Below are 19,828 nucleotides of genomic sequence, written 5' to 3'. Positions count from 1 at the left end.
ACGAATACAGTGGAGAAACCAAAGGCCGATAACACAGAAAAGGAACACCCAGTTTACATCACAACATTTAAATCTGTTCAAAACGAAGATGGAGAAACAACAATACAAACTGAAAACAAACGAGTTTCTCAGGAGGAAGGCATAGTTGTTGAGGAAGTCCTCAGTGATACAGAACTCATTCCAGAAGACACAACACAATCACACCTTGAAATTACCGAAGTCAACGAGCCAACAGGTGATTTTTTCTTACTAAACACATATATATACATAAAAATTTTACATTTTAGCAATTTTTAAAGTATTAACCAATTTAAGGTCCATACATATTAAATTCCCAATTGATAAAGTTAGGCACGGTATATCTCTATTCCAAATGTTACACATTTATATATATAAAGATTATTCATTACAAAAACTGCATACACAAAAACATGATCGATATTTTGTTGAAAATACATTTACTAACAAACTTATCTAATTCACATTTAAGTACGTGGGACCTGATTTAAAAATATACACAAGAAGCCTAATACGTACATGGGTCAATCTTTTACAAATTGAACACATTCTATTTGACAAAGTACTGAGTTTTAATTGGTCTATCATTTTTTAAAAAATTCGTTTTGCGTTGAATGGTTTTGGTTAGTAAAAGATTATCCACAATTTAAATTTAAGTCATTCCTTAACACATGCAAGTATAAACGCAAAACTTTGTGGTTCGTACAAAGTTTGTGTGTTTTAAAGCATTATAAAAAATGCAAATATAAGTGTACAAATTAGTTTAGTGCTAACACAAAACACATAATTCTTTCTTAAACAGACCAATACAACAAAGAGTACACAATCACAGAACCTGAAGAGGCAAGCGCAGACGCCATACAAAAACCGCCTAAAGACAAAAAACTAAAACAGAAAAAGACACTAGGAACTCCTATTGAGGAAGTTGACGAGACTGTTGTTGATGAAGAGGGTACAGGGGAACTGACTGACAAGACAGCTAAGAAACGAAAGCCGAAAAAGGTTGATGGTAAGGTTGAGGAGATTCTTACTGATGTAAAATCTGTTGAAACAAAGGAAAAGCCGAAGAAAAAGAAGGTAGTGAAATCGAAACGTGATGAAATGGACGACTACATCCAATTCCTCATACACCAAGAAATCCCAAAGACTGTTATCCAAGGGTACAAACGAACAGAAATGGAAGTTCCCCAAAGGGCTCGTCGTGACTCGTCTTTCAAACAACCTGCAAAGCTGACTCCTATGAAAATAGAGAAAGTTGAGTTTAAGAAGCCTAAAATGATTGAAATAAGCTCAGTGGCAGAATTCCCACAAATGCTTAAGCTTAAAGCTCCTAAGCAAAGACCTCAGGAAGAGAAAAAGAAGAAGAACGAAGCATCCTTCAAGAACAAAAAGTTGAAGAGCTGGATTAGGTTTATACCATATGCTCCATACTGCTTCCCATATGTGGTTACCGAATTGGAAACTAACCGCGAAACTGGAGAACTTTCTCGCAATGTTGAAGAAGCTGAAAAGGTTTTGAAATTGCGTCCAAGAAAGTTCAAGCCTACAAAGACCGAGAAGGCTGAACTGGAGGAAGTCGATCTAGAGGCACTCGAATCTGAAAGCGGAGAACCTTTTGATGAGGACCAACCAAAGCCAAAATACAAACGCCCCAAAAAGTTAAAGGCCGAAACTTTGGAAGAATCTAGGAAACTAAAGCTCGGAAAGGGTAAAATTCCCCAAAATGTTGAGGCGATGGAGGAGGTTTCGCTAAAGCCGGTTAAGATAGATGTCAAAGAGGAAGAGCTTGTGGAGAAGCCAGTTAAAATAGAAGAAGAGAAAGTAAGCAAAAAGAAGAAGACCAGAAAGGCCGACAAGCCTGACGAAGCACTTCAGTTTGAACCGATTGAATTTAAGGATCTTGAAAGTACCTCCGGGTTCCCAGAAGAGTCGGACTCATCGCCAGCTGAGGAGGATTCTACACAGAAAAGTAAAAAATACAAGAGGAAGAAGAAGCCGACTCCTACGCCAGAGACGCTGCAGTTCGAAATAACTCCCGGAAAACCAAAGGAACTTGATGAAATCCCAGAAGATGACCTTAAACTGCGGAAGCGCCAGGGAGAAAAACCTGATGATGAAAAGGAAGAGGTCAAGCTCAAACCATTTTACAAGTTCGAGGTTCTGGAATCTGAGACTGAAGATGTCCCAACGAAGGCCCCTACCAGTGGAAAACCTGCAAAGGAACAAAAGAAAAAGCGCAAGCTAAAGCTTAAGACTGGACAAGAAGAAAACACCGTTGAAATAATTGAAGTTTCTCCCGAAGATTCCGATGACAAAATCTATGAAGTTACAGTCACTAGCTCAGAAATTGTTCAAGATGATAGTAAGCCAAACAAAATACTTAAAAAGAAGGTCAAGCGAATGAACAAAAAGGAATTAGATGATTTTGTCACAGAGTTAAGAGAAGAGCCAGATCAAAACTTTTATGAGACCAGCATGCAAGATTTCTATGAGGTAAAATTGACCGAATTGCCGTCAGATACAGAGAAACCCAAGAAGCGAAGGATTCTGCATGAAAAGGGAGATGAGGTTGAAGTTTTGGAAATTGTCGAAACGATTGACGCTTCCGGTGAAGAGCCCCTTTATGAAGTCATTGTGACATCTTCTGAAGCTAAGGAAGAAGAAGATAGCACAAGACCAGCTGAAAAACTTAAAACGAAAACACGAAAAATGAAAAAGGATGAGCTCGATGATTATATTCAACAACTTATTAATGCGGAAATTCCCATAACAGAATTGGAAAAGTATGAGAAAATCGATGTTGATGGCAAGCCGAAAAAACTCAAGAAGAAGAAGGCCAAGCTGGAAAAACCAATTATAGATGAAGGCGAAACTCTTAATGTTGGCATCTCAGAGCATGAGCCAATCGAAAAACCAAAAGCAAAGAAACTAAAGCCAAAGAAAGAAATTAAGGAGGAAGAATCGGTTGAAACCGAGCCTGTTCCTGTTTATGATGAGTTCCTTATAAAAACGGTTGACTCGGAACGTACTCCAGAGCAATATACTGAACAAACAGAAGAAGAAATCTTGCCAGCTTTGGATGAAATCCTAGCAGACTTAGGAGAAAGCCTGCCCATTCTGGTAGTAGAGGAAGATGTTGAGAGTGTTTCGTTAGCCCCTGAAGTAATTCAAACAAGAGATGAGAAAATCATAAAGAAACGCAAGTTGAAAACTAGAAAGGGCTCAAAACATTACGAAATCGAAATAATCGAAACTGACGCTCCAGATGATCAGCCAAATGAAGCAGAGGTTATAGTTATAACTACTGAAATTTCTGAAGATACAACGGATGGACCTGCTCTGCATAAGCCGGAAGCACCAAAGAAATCCGTTAAAAAGGTGAAGAAGGAGAAGCTTAAAGAGTTCATTGTCAATATTGTCGAGGAAGCCCCATTGGAACACATCGCTGAAATATCTGAGGATATTACAACTGCTCCTGTTAGAGAAAGCTCAGTGGAAGAAGATATTGGTACCTTTACCACTACAGTAGTAGAAGAGGAAATGGATGAACCTGTTCTACCCGAACAAAAGAAACCAGAAGGAGTTCTAACCGTGCCTGATGTTAAGAAAAAGAAAACTGAAAAACAGAAGAAGGTTAAAATATCCGAATCAGCACCTACTCCGACTACTGAAGATTCGACGATCTTAGAATTTACAACGGAGGTCCTAGAATCTGATGATATTCAGAAACCGGATGAATATTCGATAGAAGTAAAAGACAGTGTGCCAAAGTCTAAAAAGAAAACGCCGAAGAAACCGAAGCAGGAATCTCCCGCCGAGCCTACCTCCCAATATACGATTCGTATTGAGGAGCTTACACCGGAAACTATTACTGAAAAAATTGAAAATGAGGAAGGTAAGGAAGTTGAACGAGTCATTAATACGCGAAAACTCAAAAAGAAACAGGGGCCAAAGGAATATCTAATTGAAGTGGTTGAAACATATGAAGAAAATAATCCTGAAGCAGATATTGTGATCATGACCACTGACATATCGCCATCCATTGACTCTAAACCTGAAGAACAGCACAAGATAAAGATTGTGAAGGAAAAGAAGCCAAAGACCAAAAGCTTGGACAATTATATTCAAGAACTAATAGATCAAGAAATTCCCAAAGAAGATCTTGAAGACTTTGAAATAACTGTCTTAGATACATCTCCCGAGGTAAAGAAGCCTAAGAAAATCAAAAAGCAACATAAGAAATATACTGATATTATTGACGGCACTCCGATTACCGTGCATGAGGTAGAAGTACAAGAGTTCGAGTTTGAGCAAGAAGACTTTAAGCCTGAAGAGGTCATCCTGCAGGAAAGTGATCGAGATGATACAGAGGAAGCACCTAAGGATCTACAAATAAGTGTCGTTGAGGATAAGCCTAAGCCAAAAACTAAAAAATCGTTTAAGGCCAAGATCGTAGATGAGGAACAGCCGAAATCAGTTATTGAAGATATTTCGGAGATTGTAGAAGTTGTGCACGTTACGGAAGAAGATGGTATACCCAAAAAGGTTGAAATTAAGAAAAAGAAGGTTTCCCGCAGGAAAGGTTCTAAGGAGCAAATCTTTGAAATCACAGAGACAAAAACTAGTGATGAACCTTTGGCTGAGGTAACTATTATTGAGGTTACAGAGGAACACCCTGAAATGGAAGTACAAGAAGTTAAAGAAAAGAAACCAATTAAAAAATCAAAGAAATTGAAGCCTGAAGATGTCAAGAGCTTTGTGATCAATGTGCTAGAAGAGTTCAATGAACCCGTACGCTTTGAGGAACTTAAAGAGAACGAGGAGGACAAGCCACAACCAGAGTTCAAAGATATCTCGAAGGTTGTGGAAGTGGTACAAGTCACGGAAGAAGATGGCACACCAAAACAGGTTGAAATTAAGAAGAAAAAGATTTCTCGTAAACAAGGTCCTATCGAAAAAATCTTTGAGATCACTGAGACAAAAGCCAGCGATGAACCTCTAGCTGAAGTAACGATCGTTGATATTACTGACGAACAGATTCAAGAAGAGGTTCCAGAGGTAAAGGAGAAGAAACCAATTAAAAAATCTAAGAAATTAAAACCTGAAGATGTCAAGAACTACGTGATCAATGTTTTAGAAGAGTTTACGGAACCTACTCGATATAAGGAGGACAAACCGCAACCATTTATTCAAGATATTTCGGAGGCTGTGGAAGTTGTACAAGTTACTAACGATGATGGTGTAACGAAGGCGGTTGAAATTAGGAAGAAAAAGATTTCCCGCAAACAAGGTCCCAAGGAACAAATCTTTGAAATCACTGAGACAAAAACTAGCGATGAACCTTTAGCTGAAGTTTCAATTGTCGAGGTTACGGACGAAGAGCTTAAAGAAGACATTCCTCTACCTAAGGAAAAGAAACCAATTAAGAAACCGAAAAAACTAAAACCTGAAGACGTCCAAAGCTATATAGTTAATATTCTGGAAGAGTTCAACGAACCGCAGAGGCTTGAAGAGACCACAGAACCAGTCATTGCTGAAATTACAGAGTCTGTGGAAACTGTAAAGATTACTGAAGAAGATGGTGTAACCAAGCAAGTTGAAGTTAAGAAGAAAAAGGTGTCCCGCAAACAAGGTCCAATGGAACAAATCTTTGAAATTACCCAGACAAAAACGAGCGATGAACCTTTAGCTGAAGTTACAATTGTCGAGGTTACAGATGAACAGCCTAAAGAAGACGTACCTAACGAAAAGAAACCAATTAAAAAACCGAAAAAACTGAAGCCTGAAGAAGTGGAAAGCTATGTAGTTAATGTTTTAGAGGAATATAGCGAGCCACAGCAGTTTGAAGAGCTTAAGCTCACCGATGAGGAAGAACCACTTGAAACAAAGATAAAAACCAAGAAGCCAAAGAAGTCGACCGAAAGTCCACTCGAAGAGACGATCCTTATTGAAGAATTGGCTCCTGAAATTATTATAGAGAATAGTGTAAACGAAAAGGGAGAGGATGTAAAACAAGTTAAGACAATAAAGAAACTTAAGAAAAAGGAAGGTCCAAAGGAGTATCTCATCGAAATAACAGAAACCTATCAAGAGAACAAGCCGGAGGCCGACATCGAATTCACTACAACAGAGTTACCAACAGGGGACTCAACAGATGTCGCTGATGATCAACCAGCCAATGTTATTAAAAAGGTTAAGAAGAAGAAGGCTGTTAAGGACGATCTTGACAAATATATACAACAGTTAATCGAACAGGAAATCACAAAAACACCTCTCGAAGAATACGAGCCTACCGAAATGGATGCCAAGCCTAAGCAAGTCAAAAAGAAAGTAAAGTCTCACCACAAAAAGATAATTCAAGATTCTGATGGGCTTCCCGTAACCATTCACGAGTTCGATGTTGAAGAAATCGTTCCCGAATCTGAGGACCTAAAAATACCAGATACTACACTACAAGAAGTCGAGGAGTTACCATCACAGCCAGACGATTCATCAAGTTACATCGTAAACATTTCTGACGAATTTGTTGAACCTGATCAGGCAATCGAAAAGACTCCTGAGGAAGAAACAAAACCCATTAAGAAGGAGAAATCATTGAAAAAGAAGAAGATCGTTGAGATTCCCGCACCATTAGAAGAAATTGAACAAACTGTCGAAGTCGTTGAGCAACCCACTGAGGAAGGAACTGTAAAAGAAGTAACTGTCAAGAAACGCAAGGTATCGCGTAGAAAGGGATCTAAGGAGCATATCTTTGAAATTACAGAAACAACAAGTGAAGATCAGCCTGTTGCCGAAGTTACTGTCGTGGAGTTAACCAGTGATGATGTCCTTGTTTCTCAAGAAAAGCCAAAGCCTGAAAGGAAAATCGTTAAGAAGCCGAAGCAATTAAAGAAGGACGAAGTTGAGGAATACGTCATTAATATTATTGAAGAATTCGTACAGCCTGTTCCATTTGACACACTTGAAAGTGAAATAGAAGAAGTTGTGGAGAAAAAACCGAAAAAGTCACAGAAACCTCAGAAAACTTACACAGTCACTGAGGAAGAACACACAGATAGCAAGGTACCTACAGATGTTGAGGAAGATTTAGAGCAACCGATTGAATCCGTTCCAGAAAAACCATTAGATTCAGTTGAATATGTCTTTGGTGTCAAGGAAGAAATTGTGGCTACCGAACAGGAACAACCCAAGCCCAAAAAGATAACCAAGCCCAAAACTAAAAAACAACCTGCATTGAATGAAAATCAAGACTATCTTGTTAGGGTAAAATCCGAAGAAAAATTAAGTGAAGAGCCGATTCCTGAACATGAAGCAGTTGTGATTGAAGATGAAGAAAATAAACCATCGGAGGAACCGGCTTTCCAGGTAGAAGAAATCGAAACCCAGACAGTGGAAAAAGAAGTAACCGACGCTGAAGGCGAAACGACAAAGCAAACTGTAACTAAACGAAAAATCAAAAAGCAGATTGGCCCCAAGGAAGAAATTATTGAAATTGTGGAAACCAAGACCGGAGACACTCCAGAGTACGAAGTCATTGTAACCACTGAGGAGGCCGAAACAGTTAGCGATGAAGTTCCTCAGGAGGAAACGCCAAAGAAGATTCGCAAAACTAAAAAGGTTCCGAAAGACGATCTTCATGACTATATTCAGAAGCTTATTGAGCAGGATATACCGAAAACCGAACTGGAAAAGTATGAAAAGATCGACATAGACGAACCTATCAAAATGAAGAAGAAACCCATCAAAAAGGTCAAGCAAATTGAAGAGCAGCCAGTAGAAGATACTGAAGAGCGGATAGAAGAAAAGCCTCTAGAGGAGATTGTGAAAGTTTCTGAAGTCGACAAGGACGAACCAAAACTTACGTTTACCCTCAAGGAATTTATTCCAGAACAGCCAGAAGAAAAACCTTTAGAAATATCAGTTCTAGAAGAAACCGTAGAAATCCAGCAGGTTCCTGACGAAGAGGGAAAAGTAAAAGAAAAGGTGGTTAAGACTAAACAGATAAAGCTAAAGAAGGGTCCTAAAGAAATAGTTCACGACATAGTCGAGGTAACTGATAAAGATACAAACGAATCTGAAATAACCATCACAACCACCACTCCAGAAGAAACTCCTGATCAGGAACAGCCTGTAATTAAACAGAAACGGACGAAAAAGATTAAGAAGGATGAAGTAGAAGACTTTATCAAGGCAGTAATTGAGGAGGAGGTACCAAAGCCGATTGAACCCGAAGGCGTTGTGGGAGTTATTGAAGATTCTACTTCTAAGCCGACCTCTGAGAAGGCAAAGAAGAAGCCAAAGAAAGAAAAGCAGCCTTCCATTGAAGAGCAAAAGCCACAAGATGAAGAAGTGTCTGTTAAAGAGACCGTTCCGGAAGATTCTCCAGTTAGTGATGATCTTATAACTGTCCAGGAATTAGTTCCAAGCGAAGACGAACCTGAACACAAAATTGACCAGGTGAAAGAGGCTAAGAAACCAGATAAAAAGAAAGCACCAAAGGCTTCAATTAAAGTTCACGAGGAACAGCCGGTAGAAGACGTTGTCGAAAAGCCTTTGGAGGTTGAAGTAAAGGAATCTAATGTAGAAAGCCCAGATGTTCAGGAATTCAGCGTGTCTATAAAGGAAGAAGAAAAAACTGCACCTAAACCTGAAAAGAAGAAATCTTCTAAAAAATTGCATGAAGATGTTGACCAATCTTCTGAGCAAAAATACGAAATTTCTATTAAGGAAAGTGTTTTGGAACCTGAAGAAGAAGAGCCGCTTACAGTTAAAGTTATTGAAAGTGAAACAAAGGTCGAAGAAACTAAAGACGACACGGGTGAAATTCATAAGCAGGTTACTACCAAACGCAAGTTAAAACGACCTGATGGTAAGGGGGAAATGGAGATTATTGAAGTTGTTAGGGATGATCAGCCTGAGGCGGAAATAACTATTTTGGAGTATGAACCAGAACCAGTCAAGCAGGACGAAAAGCCCAAAGAACCCAAAAAGAAAACCAAAAAGGTTAAGAAGGACGATATACATGACTACATTCAAAAACTAATTGACATGGAAACGCCCAAGACTGAGCTTGAAAAGTATGAGAAAATGGAATTTGAGACAGTCGTTAAAGACAAGCCATTAGATAACCTGATTGATGTCGTTGAAGAATCCCCTTCTGATAAGTCCAAAAAAGAAAAGAAGACTAAGCCCAAAGTAGTCCAGAAAGACGAAGGAACTGTTCCGGAACAATTCGCTGAGATCAAAGTGGTCGAAGAAGAAGCTCCTAAACAACCTGAAGTACCAGTTGAAGTTGTAGAAGTTCAACCTGTAGAGATACAAATCCAAGAGGTTATTACTGAAGAAGGCAAGCCAGTTCAGGAAAAGACCACTAAACGGGTTTTGAAAAAGAAGGCACCTCAAGAAGAAACGACTTTCAAAATTACAACTATTGAAAGCGAGGACAACGATTCAGTTACAGTTATCGTCGATGAAGAACCAGAGATAGCTCCAGTACAGCTTATCGAAGAACAACCAGAACAGGCTGAAGAGAAATCTAAGCCAAAGCCGAAGAAAACAATAAAGAAGGTTAAAAAGGACGACTTAGACGATTATGTAAAGAAATTAATCGAGGAAGAAATTCCGAAGGTTAAGCTTGAACAGTATGAAAAGGTAGAAATGCCAACTAAGCCTGGCAAGGAAGATTCTTCCGAAATTATTCCGGAAGAGGAAAAACATGAGACAACTGAACCCATAGAAATAGTAGAAGACTTACCCAAACCAAAGAAAACCAAGACACCAAAGCCAAAGACAATAGTCGCAGACGAACAAAAACCTGACGTACCGACAGAGACCACTTTAGACACCACTGACACAGCAGAGATCACACCAACCCAAATTGCACAACCCGAGGACACAGCCACTGCACAAATTACACCAAGCGCACAAGAAGAGAAATCTACTCAAGATGACACTAAAGATACAATTCAGAAAACAGTTAAACATAAGAAAACAAAACCAGACACACAAAAAAGCGTTGAAACAAGTAAGTTATCAGAAGAGAGTTCTTGGAGCCTAAAAAAATCCTGCCGCCCTTGCAGCACCTTCTGCTCCTTAGTCTGTGTCTTTCGCATTTGTTTATTCCCCTTGAAGCCACGTTGTTTTCCAATTGTTGCGCCTATCTCCACCTATGTTTATCTTCTTTTCTCTCGCTATTGAAATCCGGCTCACTTCATTTGAGTCAATTTTATTGCGGTCCTAATCTCTTCCAGTTCAACTTTAAAGCCTCCCAACACAGTAACTCCACAATAATATTCTATGCATGAATAACATTCCTAACCTTTAAGTAGTATAGAAATTTGTTCACACTAATCGTTAATTCTTTTCATAAACTGTTATCCACCTAAATATTCCTTCATACTTAAACCGTTTACTTAAAAAAACACCTTATTAAAAAGCTAACAATTCACCTGTTTTTATTTTAAAATATTGGAATTATTTAATTTTTAAGGTTAAGTTTATAAATGTTTTCCTTCAATCGCTACCTGTGTAAATATAGCATCAAATTATGTCTTCTGTCCAGTTCACCGATATGCTTGCTTTGCAAAAGCAATATACGGTTCACCGAGTTTATTTACAATATCAAGAACAAATTATTTAATTCTTAATGCATTTTTTGTAACAGGTGAACTACCAGAGGTTCAAAACTATCAAATACGCATAATTCACGAAGAGCCTGTCGAAGATGAGCAGCCTCAAAAGATTTTGGAGGTCCGAGTCATCGATGAAGTCGCCGAGGTCCAGGAATCACAGCCCATAGTGGAAGAGGTTGAAGAGGAGGAGGAACAGCCCGTTACAGAAGAAATTGCCGAGGACGTCACCAAGCCAAAGTCTAAGAAGAAGAAGGTTGTCAAAAAGAAGACCGATGATCATGATGAACTCATTAGAAAGATGTTGGAGCAAGAAATTGAGAAGACGGAACTGGAGAAATACGAGAAAATTGATTTCGATGTTCCTAAGAAACTTAAACCAGAATTCGCCACTCTTGAGCCAATCAAAATCGAACGGAAGGAACAGAAGCCGACCAAGGTGAACATTGTCGACGCTACTGATGTTCCCAAAACGGTCAAGCTTAAGCCCGGCAAACGTAAGGAAAAGCCTGCCGAAGAGCAAACTGTTCAACTACCTAAGTTCAGGCTGAAGGCCCGCATGGTCATGGTTGAATACCCTCCGGCTCCGCTTATTCCGAAAATAACCGATATTGGAGCCTCTAAGGAAAATGGTGAACTATCTCGCAACATCGAAGAGGCTGAAGAAGTTCTGAAGTTCAAGCCGCGAAAGACCAAAAAAATAAAGAAAATCAAGGACGATTTGGAAAAGGTGGAGCTGGAAAAGTATGAAAAATATGTCAGTAGCGAAGAAGAGCCTGAGGAAAAAGCACCGTATAAGAAACCCGAAAAGGCACCAAAGCCAGAGGATAAACAAGAAGAAGTAAAGCTTAAGCTGGGCAAGGGTAAGAAGAAACCAAAGGAGGAAGAGGAGCCCGAAAATGTTACTCTTAAAAAGATTCCACAAAAGCCACAAGAAGTTGAAGAATTGGTTGAAGTTAAATCAAAACCAAAGGAGGTTATTGTTGTTGAGGAACAACCAAAGCAGCCTAAGGAAGGAGAGTTTATTGTTGAGCCCTTCGAGCCCTCTGATTTCGATCGTCCTGAATATGTTCCCGAAGAGCTTGAGCCAATAGAACATCCAGACAAGCCTGTCAAGCCCAAGAAGCCCTCTAAGACGAAATACCAGCCCAAAGAAAAATCGAAGCCCGAACCTGAAACAATAATCTCTGAGATCGTTCCTGGAGTTCCAAAGGAAGAAGAGGAATCGCCTGAACTGGAAGTGAAGTTCCGTAAGCCCGAAAGAGAGGCTCCAGAAGAGACTGACTCAGAAATTAAGCTGCGTCCTGTCCCTAAGTCTCCTGAGACTGAAGAGCCTGTCGAGCAAGCGATAGTTAAGCCCAAGGCAGAGAAACCACAGCCCGAAGAAACTCAGATTAAATCTGACGATGAGGGTAAGAAACCAAAGAAACCAAAGGCCAAGAAGGTTCAACCAAAAGAGGAAGAGATTGCTAAGCCTAAGCCAGAAGAGTTTGAGGTCTCTGTGAAAGAAGAAGAAGCTCCAGAGGAAAAACCCGAGGAAATCGAAAAGCCAAAAGAAGTAAAGGTTAAACAAAAGAAACCCAAAGAAGCACCTGTAGCGGAAGTGTTAGTTTCCGAAGAAGTTCCGCAGCCTGAAGAAGTGCCAGAGGAAATACCTGTAGAATACAAGATAACAACTACTGTCCTGGAACCAGAGGAGATACCGAAGGAACATCAAGTCAGAGTCATTGATTTCGATGAGCGCAAAGAAACTACCGAGGAAGTAATTGAAGAAAAGGTGGTGACGCGCAAGAAGAAACCAAAGCCACAGCAGCCGGAAGAGTTCGAGGTCACATTAAAGGAGCCAAAGAAGGAAGAGATTCAAGTCGAGGAAGTTTCGGTTGAAATCGCGCTGCCAGTTGAGCAACCCGAAGAGAAGCCAGAAGAGTTTGAAGTTGAACTTAAACTGACTGAATCTATCCCAGAGGAGCCAGTTCAGCAAGAAATCACTGTCAAGGAAAAGACCAAAAAGAAACCTGTGAAAGAAGTCAAGGAGGAGAAGATCACAGTGGTGGAGGAAGAAGAGAAGGCTCAACCAGTTGAGGAGAAATATGTGGAGGTCGAAAAACAAGAAGAAAAGAAGAAGAACAAGAAGCCAAAATCCTACGAGTTTACAATGACAGAAACCGAGGCTGCCGAAAAAATACCAGCCGATGTTGTTGAAGAAATTCCTGAGGAAATTCCAGAGACTGTTGAAGAAAAGGTTGTCGAGAAGTTTGATACCTATAAAATCTCTCTTAAAGAAACTGAAGCCGAAAAGGTGACCGCAGTTGAGGAACAACCCGAGGAAGAAATTCCTCAAGAGGTTTTCTTCAAGAAAACTCCAAAGGAACCTGAGGCAGTTGAGGCCGAGTTTGTAATATCTGAACCAAAGATTACAGAAGAAACGACCGTGGAAACTGCAATCAAGCAAAAGAAGACTAAAAAGCCAAAGAAAACTGTAGAGGAAGCAGAATTAGAAATCAAGGTTGTCGACACCGAAGCCCCTGTTCCCGAGGAATTAGTTATTGAAGCTCCCAAGGCTGAGATTGTGGAGGAGAAGAAAATTATTGTCGAAGAAAAGCCAGAAGAGTACTCGATTCGCGTTTCCGAAACTGAGGCCAAGCCCGAAGAACCAAGTGAAGCGCAGTTTACTGTGAAAAAACGCAAGCCTTCTGTTACTTTTGCCGACGAACCTGCCACTGAAATCATTCTCAAGGAGAGTAAGCCCGTTGAAGAAGTTACTGAGGAAGCGCAAATCAAGACCAAGAAGCCTAAAAAGAAGGTTAAGGATGTGGAGGCTGAAGAACTAAAGATCCAAATCACCGAGGAGATTCCACAGGAAGTTCCGATAATTGAGGAAGTCGAGGAGGAAGAGGTGATCACAGAAGTCAAGGAAGAAGTGCCTGTGGTTGAAGAAAAGACGTACAGAATTGGCATCAAGGAGACCATGCCAGAAAAGCCGGCCGAAGTGATTGTCGAGGAAGAACCGGTGGTAACTGAGCCAATAGTGGAAGAGCCCCAACCTGAAATCTTCGAAGAACATAAGGTTAGAGTCATTGAGGAAACTCCCCGTGAACTGGTCGAAGAAGTCATAGAAGAAGAGGTCAAGGTTATTCGCAAAAAGAAGCCTAAGCCAGAAGTTAAGGAGGAACCAGAGGCGCAAGTGACTGTCACTGCTCCAAAGCCTGTCGAAGAAGTAGAAGCTACGACCAGCATTGCCATTGTTCCAGAACAACCGACTGAAGAAGAGGCCGCTGATCTCAAGATAACAATCATTGAGGAAGAGGCACCTCCACAAGAACTTGTCCAAGAGATTGAAGAAATCGTCGAAGAACCAGAAGCCCCCGAAGAAAAACCAGAGGACTTTAAGTTTGCTATTAAGGACGATAAAAAGGAGCCTACTGTTGAAGAGTTGCCTGAGGAACAGGTGACGATTCAGAAGAAGAAAAAGAAGGCGCCAGTTGCGGAGGTGGTTGAAGAGCCCGAAGCTGAGTTCTCGATTAAACCAAAGCAGCCAGTACAAGAAGTTTCTGAGGAAGCCAAGATTAAGAAGAAGCCTAAAAAACCTGTGGCCCAAGAAGAGGCAGCTGCAGAGCTTAAGGTAACTATTACCGAGGAAGTTCCCGCAGAACCAGAGGTTCAAGAAATCATTGAGGAAATCGAGGAAGTTCCCGAAGAAAAGCCCACTGAGTATAAGATTGCCGTTACAGAAACTCAGCCAGAAGCTCCGGAGGAACAAGAAGTCAGCTTACCGAAAAAGAAACCAATTGCTCCTCAGGTGGTCGAAGAACCAGAGGCTGAAGTTACTCTAAAACCAAAGCCAGAGGTGGAAGAAGTTCGGGAAGAGGCAAAGATAGTAAAGAAAAAGCCCAAGAAGCCTGTTGAAGAGGAGGAGCTTACGGTTAAGGTTGAAGAAGAAGTCATACCTGAGCCCATAGTTGAAGAAGAGGTGATTGAAGAAGTCAAATTTAAAAAGAAGCCCAAAAAACCGGAACCAGAGGACATTGTAGATGCTGCAGTTGTGAAACTAAAAAAACCAGAGCCCGTAGAGGCTGAAGAAGTGGTGGCTGAAGTCACTCTGAAGCCCAAGGCACCAAAGGAGGTAACTGAAGAGGAATTCGCCGTGGATGTAAAGCTGCCCATAGAAAAGAAGGTTACTGAGGAAACTTCTGACCAAACTGTACAACTTAAAAAGAAGAAGAAACCTCAGAAACCGGTGGAGGAGGCTGCGGACGAGCTAAAGCTACAGAAACCTGTTGTCGAAGAAAGGACTGTGGAAGTTGAAGAAGAAGAGATCGTCGAAGAAGCAGTCGTCATTCGCAAGAAACCAAAGAAACCCTTCGAGCCGACGGTTGAAGATCTCGAAGAAACTGAGTTCAGTCTCTCCTTCAAAAAGCCACACACTATTAATGAGGGCGTGGAGGAGGCCGCTACCGTCCTTAAAAAACGACCAGTCAAACCCACTACTCTGGACGAAGCTGCGGCTGAACTTTCTATCAAGCGCCAAGAAGAGGAATACGAAGAGGGCGACGATGTCGAAGAGTTTGTGGTCAGTCAACGACGCAAGCCAAAACCTCTGCAGATCACCGAAGAAGATGAGGAGGCTTACACGGTTAAGAAACTAAAACGCCGAAAGCAGGTAGACATTCCCGAATACGCTGACGTTGAGAACGTCACATTCCGAGCAAGAAGTACCAAGACCAAAGAAGATGTCGACCAGGAGTTCAACATTGCGTTGGACTCTTATGCGGAGGAGGAAATTTCCATGTCTGGAAAGATCAAGCTTAAGAAGCCCATCAAGAAAACCTTCTCTGAAGCTGCCGATGAGGCCAGAATTAGGATTATTCAGGACTATGACGATGGTGAAGAGCCCATCATCGAAGAAATTCGGGACGATGAGGATACCATCGATGAGGTCGAGGAACCAGAAGAATACTTTGTGGAGGAATTACCACCAGATGAAGTAGACTTCAAGCTGAAGCCCAAGAAACAGCAGAAGCCAGCCTACTCCGTTCAAGATGAGGAGGAAGAACAGTTCCTGATTGGCATTCGTCATCCGAAACGCGATTCGGTCACATACGATGAGGATTCTCTCACCTTTAAGAAGAAGCGTAAAGTTGTTCAACAACTTTTCAATGAAGGTAAGTCGACTGTTGTCACCAATAACGGTAACTTTTAAAATCAAATGCTTTACTTTTACATAAACAAATATCAGCTTATATGATATCAGAGTGGCAAGGTAAAATTACCCAACTTGAATGTCGGTTGCTAACGCTTAACCATTCATTGTTCACAACTTAAAAATGTTAAAAAAAAATTTGAGAAAAGGTATTAATAATGTTAATTTTTTGCACAGATGGAGCTTCGCTTAATATAACCAGAGAAATGAATGTTGAAGGTAAGTAACCATTAAAACAAAGAATTTTGTAATGTAACCAATTTAATATGTTTATGACTTTTAGAATCCGAAAACCCCAATGTTATGTATTCAATCTGCAATTACATTGCCGACAACGATGAAGCCATAAATCTGGTCGAGGGTGAGAAGGTAATTGTCGTTGGACGTCACAGCTCTGAGTGGTGGTATGTCAAGAAGAGCATCACAGAAGAGGAGGGATGGGTTCCAGCTCAATATCTGATGGAGCCCGACGAATATGCGCAGTATGTGCAAAACAAATTGCACGAGAAAATCGACAAGCTGCCTGTATTTGAACGTAAGTAATGTTTTTTTAGAAAAACTATTTGTCCTAACACTTTTTAAGTCGCTGTCCAAGTCTGGTTATTAACAAATTATTTAATGTTCTGTTGTGATTGTAAACTGTTAAGGTCCTGGACCGGAAGACAAGCCCATTGCGCCCAGATTCATTGAGAAACTGCAGCCAATTCACACTCCTGACGGTTACACTGTACAGTTTGAGTGCAAGGTCGAGGGCAACCCGCGACCACAGATTGCCTGGTTCCGCGAAACTGCCATTATCAAACCCTCGCAGGACTTCCAAATGTTCTACGATGACGACAATGTGGCAACTTTGATCATCCGTGAGGTGTTCCCCGAGGATGCCGGTCAGTTTACAGTTGTGGCAAAGAATGCTGCTGGATTTACTTCCAGCACAACGGAACTGATTGTGGAGAGTCCGCTTTCTGATCACGGCTCTGATGCCACAGCCCTCTCCCGCCGAAGCATGTCGCGTGAATCGTCGCTGGCTGACATTTTGGAGGGAATTCCTCCAACCTTCTCCAAAAAGCCAAAGGCTCAGTATGTGGACGAAGATACGAACGTGATTCTTGAGTGCCGACTGGTGGCCGTACCAGAACCGGACATTGTCTGGACTTTCAATGGCGTGGACATCGACGAGGAGGAAATTAAGAACGTTCGCATCGTTACGGAATCGGACATGCACATGTATTGCAGTGTGGTGCACATCACCAAGGTAAAGAAATCGCAGGAAGGTACCTACGAGGTGATAGCCACGAATCGCGAGGGCGAGGCACGTCTGCCCATTACCTTGAAGGTGCGAACCACCGACAAGGAGGCCCCGCAAATCTTGGAACCCTTACGCAACATGGTCATACGAGAAGGCGAGAGTGTGGTACTTTCTACACAAATTGTGGGCAACCCACCACCAAAGGTAACCTGGTATAAGGATGGCAAGCCCATAAAGAATGCTAAGTCCGACAAGGACTTGCATACCTTAACTCTGATCACACCCAAAAAGGCTGAGAAGGGTGAATACACAGTCAAGGCTGTCAATCCATTGGGCAGTGTGGAGACCTCTGCTAATCTAACAATTGAAGGTAAGTTCTATGTTTCATGTTTAAGTAAACAAAAATTGTACTTTGAAGAAGCCCTAACTGTTATTATTTCTGCATCTAGAAGCCACAAGCGGCAATGCGGAACCACCACTCTTCGTGGAACGTTTCGAGGAGCAGAATGTACCACAAAAGGGCGAGATTCACTTGCCAGCGAAGGTTTCCGGCAATCCGGTGCCCGAGGTTCAATGGTTGTTCAACAACACTCCATTGTTCCCCAGCGAACGCATCCAGCAGGTTTACGATGGCGAAAATATCGAGCTGATCATCAAAGATGCCAACCCAGAAACCGATTCCGGTGACTACAAGTGTATTGCTAGTAACCCAATCGGCAAAACGTCGCACGGTGCCCGTGTGATTGTCGAGGTCGATGAAGTGACCTTCACTAAAAAGCTGAAGAAGACCATTACCATTGAGGAGGTACAATCCCTTACCCTGGAGTGCGAGACCTCTCACGTGGTCACGACCAAGTGGTTCTTCAATGGAAAGGAACTCAGCGGCATGGATCATCGTGTAGTGGTTGAAGATGGCAAGACTCATAAGTTGGTAATCAGAAACACAAACCTACGTGACTCCGGTACCTACACATGCAAGGTCAAAAAGCAAGAGACTCAGTCCACTGTCGAGGTTCTGCAGCGTAAGCCCGATTTTATCAAGGTGCTGGAGGACTACGAGGTGACCGAGAAAGATACCGCCATTTTGGATGTGGAACTTACCACAGAGTCCACTGAGGTTACCTGGTACAAGGACGGCGAGAAGATTACCCCGGAAAACAAGAACGTGGAGTTCATCAAGGATGGCAAGGCACGTCGCCTAGTTATACGCGATGCCACCATCCATGATGAGGGCCAGTACACATGCAAGATCGAAGGACAAGAGTGCAGTTGTGAGCTGGTTGTCATCGAGTTGCCGCCAGAGATCGTTGAACCGCTGAAGGACGTTTCAGTGACCAAGGGTGAGAATGCCATTTTCGAGATTGAGCTCAGCAAGGGCGACGCCCTGGTCAAATGGTTCAAGAACGGCAAGGAGATTGTGTTCGACGAGCGCATTCAACTGGCCATCGATGGCAAGAAGCAATCGCTGCGCATTGTAAAGGCCAAGCCCGAAGATGTGGGTGAATACTCCGTCAAGGTGGGTGACCAGACGTCAAAGGGAAAGCTGACGGTAGAGGAGCCACTGGTGGACTTTGTCATTCGCTTGCCGGATGTCACGCTGGCCACCAAGACCACCGATGCCGAATTCACCGTGCAACTGTCACAGCCCGATGTCGAGGTGACCTGGTGCAAGAAGGGCAAACCCATCAAGCCCAACAAAAAGCATGAGGTCTTCGTCGAGGGCACTGTCAGGCGACTGGTCATCCACGATGCCAGCGACGACGATGCCGGTGAGATCAGCTGCGTGGCCGAGAACGTCACCAGCAGCACTAAGCTGTGCGTCGAGGAGCTCAAACTGCCACCCGTCATTACTTCTGACAAGGAGCAGACCATCAAGGTGAAGGAGAACGACGATGCCACCTTCACCGTCAAGTACACAGGCGTACCAACGCCTGAGGCCGTTTGGACCACGCGCAAGGTTGTCATACCCAAGTCACAGCGCACAATCCCGGCCATCGATGAGCAGTCGGCCACGCTAACCATCAAAAAGGTCGTCGACGATGACGAGGGAGAGTACACCGTCAAGCTCGTCAACCCAGTTGGCGAGGCAGAGGCCAGCCTTCACTTGGTCATAATGCGTAAGTATCCCAGCTTATATGCTTGTTAATTTTTGCGGAACTAAAACCCTTATCAAATACATAGGCAAACCGACGGCACCTGGCACTCCGCAACCCCTGGAGATAATGCACGACTCCATTACTCTGTACTGGAAGGCGCCGGAGGACGATGGCAAGTCGGAAATTATCGAGTACATTCTGGAGTATCACGATGTTAAGGAAGAAAAGTAAGTACTCGAAGCAAATCGGTTACGATTTTAATTAATTAAAATATTTAAATATTATTATTAATAATTACCTTTGGGTTGAGTTTTTTAAAAATTTAATGAACTTTTTTTGTGGTTTGCTTAACGTAAATGATTAAAACAGTTTTTATCACTCTTATTTGCACTTTATTTTAATGTTTTTCCGCCTTGAGGTCATCGGCTTAAATATATAAAATTTCAAACCAAAATTTTAAAAAATTTTGTTCCGATATATTTTGGCAGCACTTCGGAAACTGTCTTTAGTTTTACACGTTTGCACCGTGGGAAGTGGAGATTAATACTTTATATGAATGAAAATTCTTATTGTATGGTATATATGTTTATGATTTGCTGGTTAGGGTATTTAAAAAATAAATTAAGGTTTTTTGTGCCTT

At 41.8% G+C, this 19,828-nt stretch overlaps 1 protein-coding gene across 7 annotated transcripts in view; it reads left to right on the top strand.

Annotated features, from left to right (window-relative positions):
• The window catches only part of LOC108037365 (titin), an 80,204-nt gene that overhangs the window by 56,799 nt on the left and 3,577 nt on the right, over positions 1-19,828 (top strand). For 4 of the 7 annotated variants that reach the window (XM_044458315.1, XM_044458313.1, XM_044458314.1 and 1 more), the window contains 6 exons: positions 10,682-15,808; positions 16,024-16,065; positions 16,130-16,381; positions 16,494-17,462; positions 17,542-19,209; positions 19,274-19,415. In XM_044458315.1, the coding sequence (XP_044314250.1) occupies positions 10,682-15,808; positions 16,024-16,065; positions 16,130-16,381; positions 16,494-17,462; positions 17,542-19,209; positions 19,274-19,415 (8,200 nt within the window). Of the gene's footprint in view, positions 1-10; positions 236-820; positions 10,043-10,681; positions 15,809-16,023; positions 16,066-16,129; positions 16,382-16,493; positions 17,463-17,541; positions 19,210-19,273; positions 19,416-19,828 lie in introns of all 7 variants that reach the window. The other 3 variants (XM_044458311.1, XM_044458310.1, XM_044458316.1) reach the window with 1 other exon arrangement.

Source organism: Drosophila rhopaloa, unplaced genomic scaffold (assembly GCF_018152115.1).
Source record: "Drosophila rhopaloa isolate 14029-0021.01 unplaced genomic scaffold, ASM1815211v1 contig_163, whole genome shotgun sequence".
Classification (NCBI taxonomy): Eukaryota; Metazoa; Arthropoda; class Insecta; order Diptera; family Drosophilidae; genus Drosophila; species Drosophila rhopaloa.
This window is presented reverse-complemented; position numbering and strand designations above follow the sequence as displayed.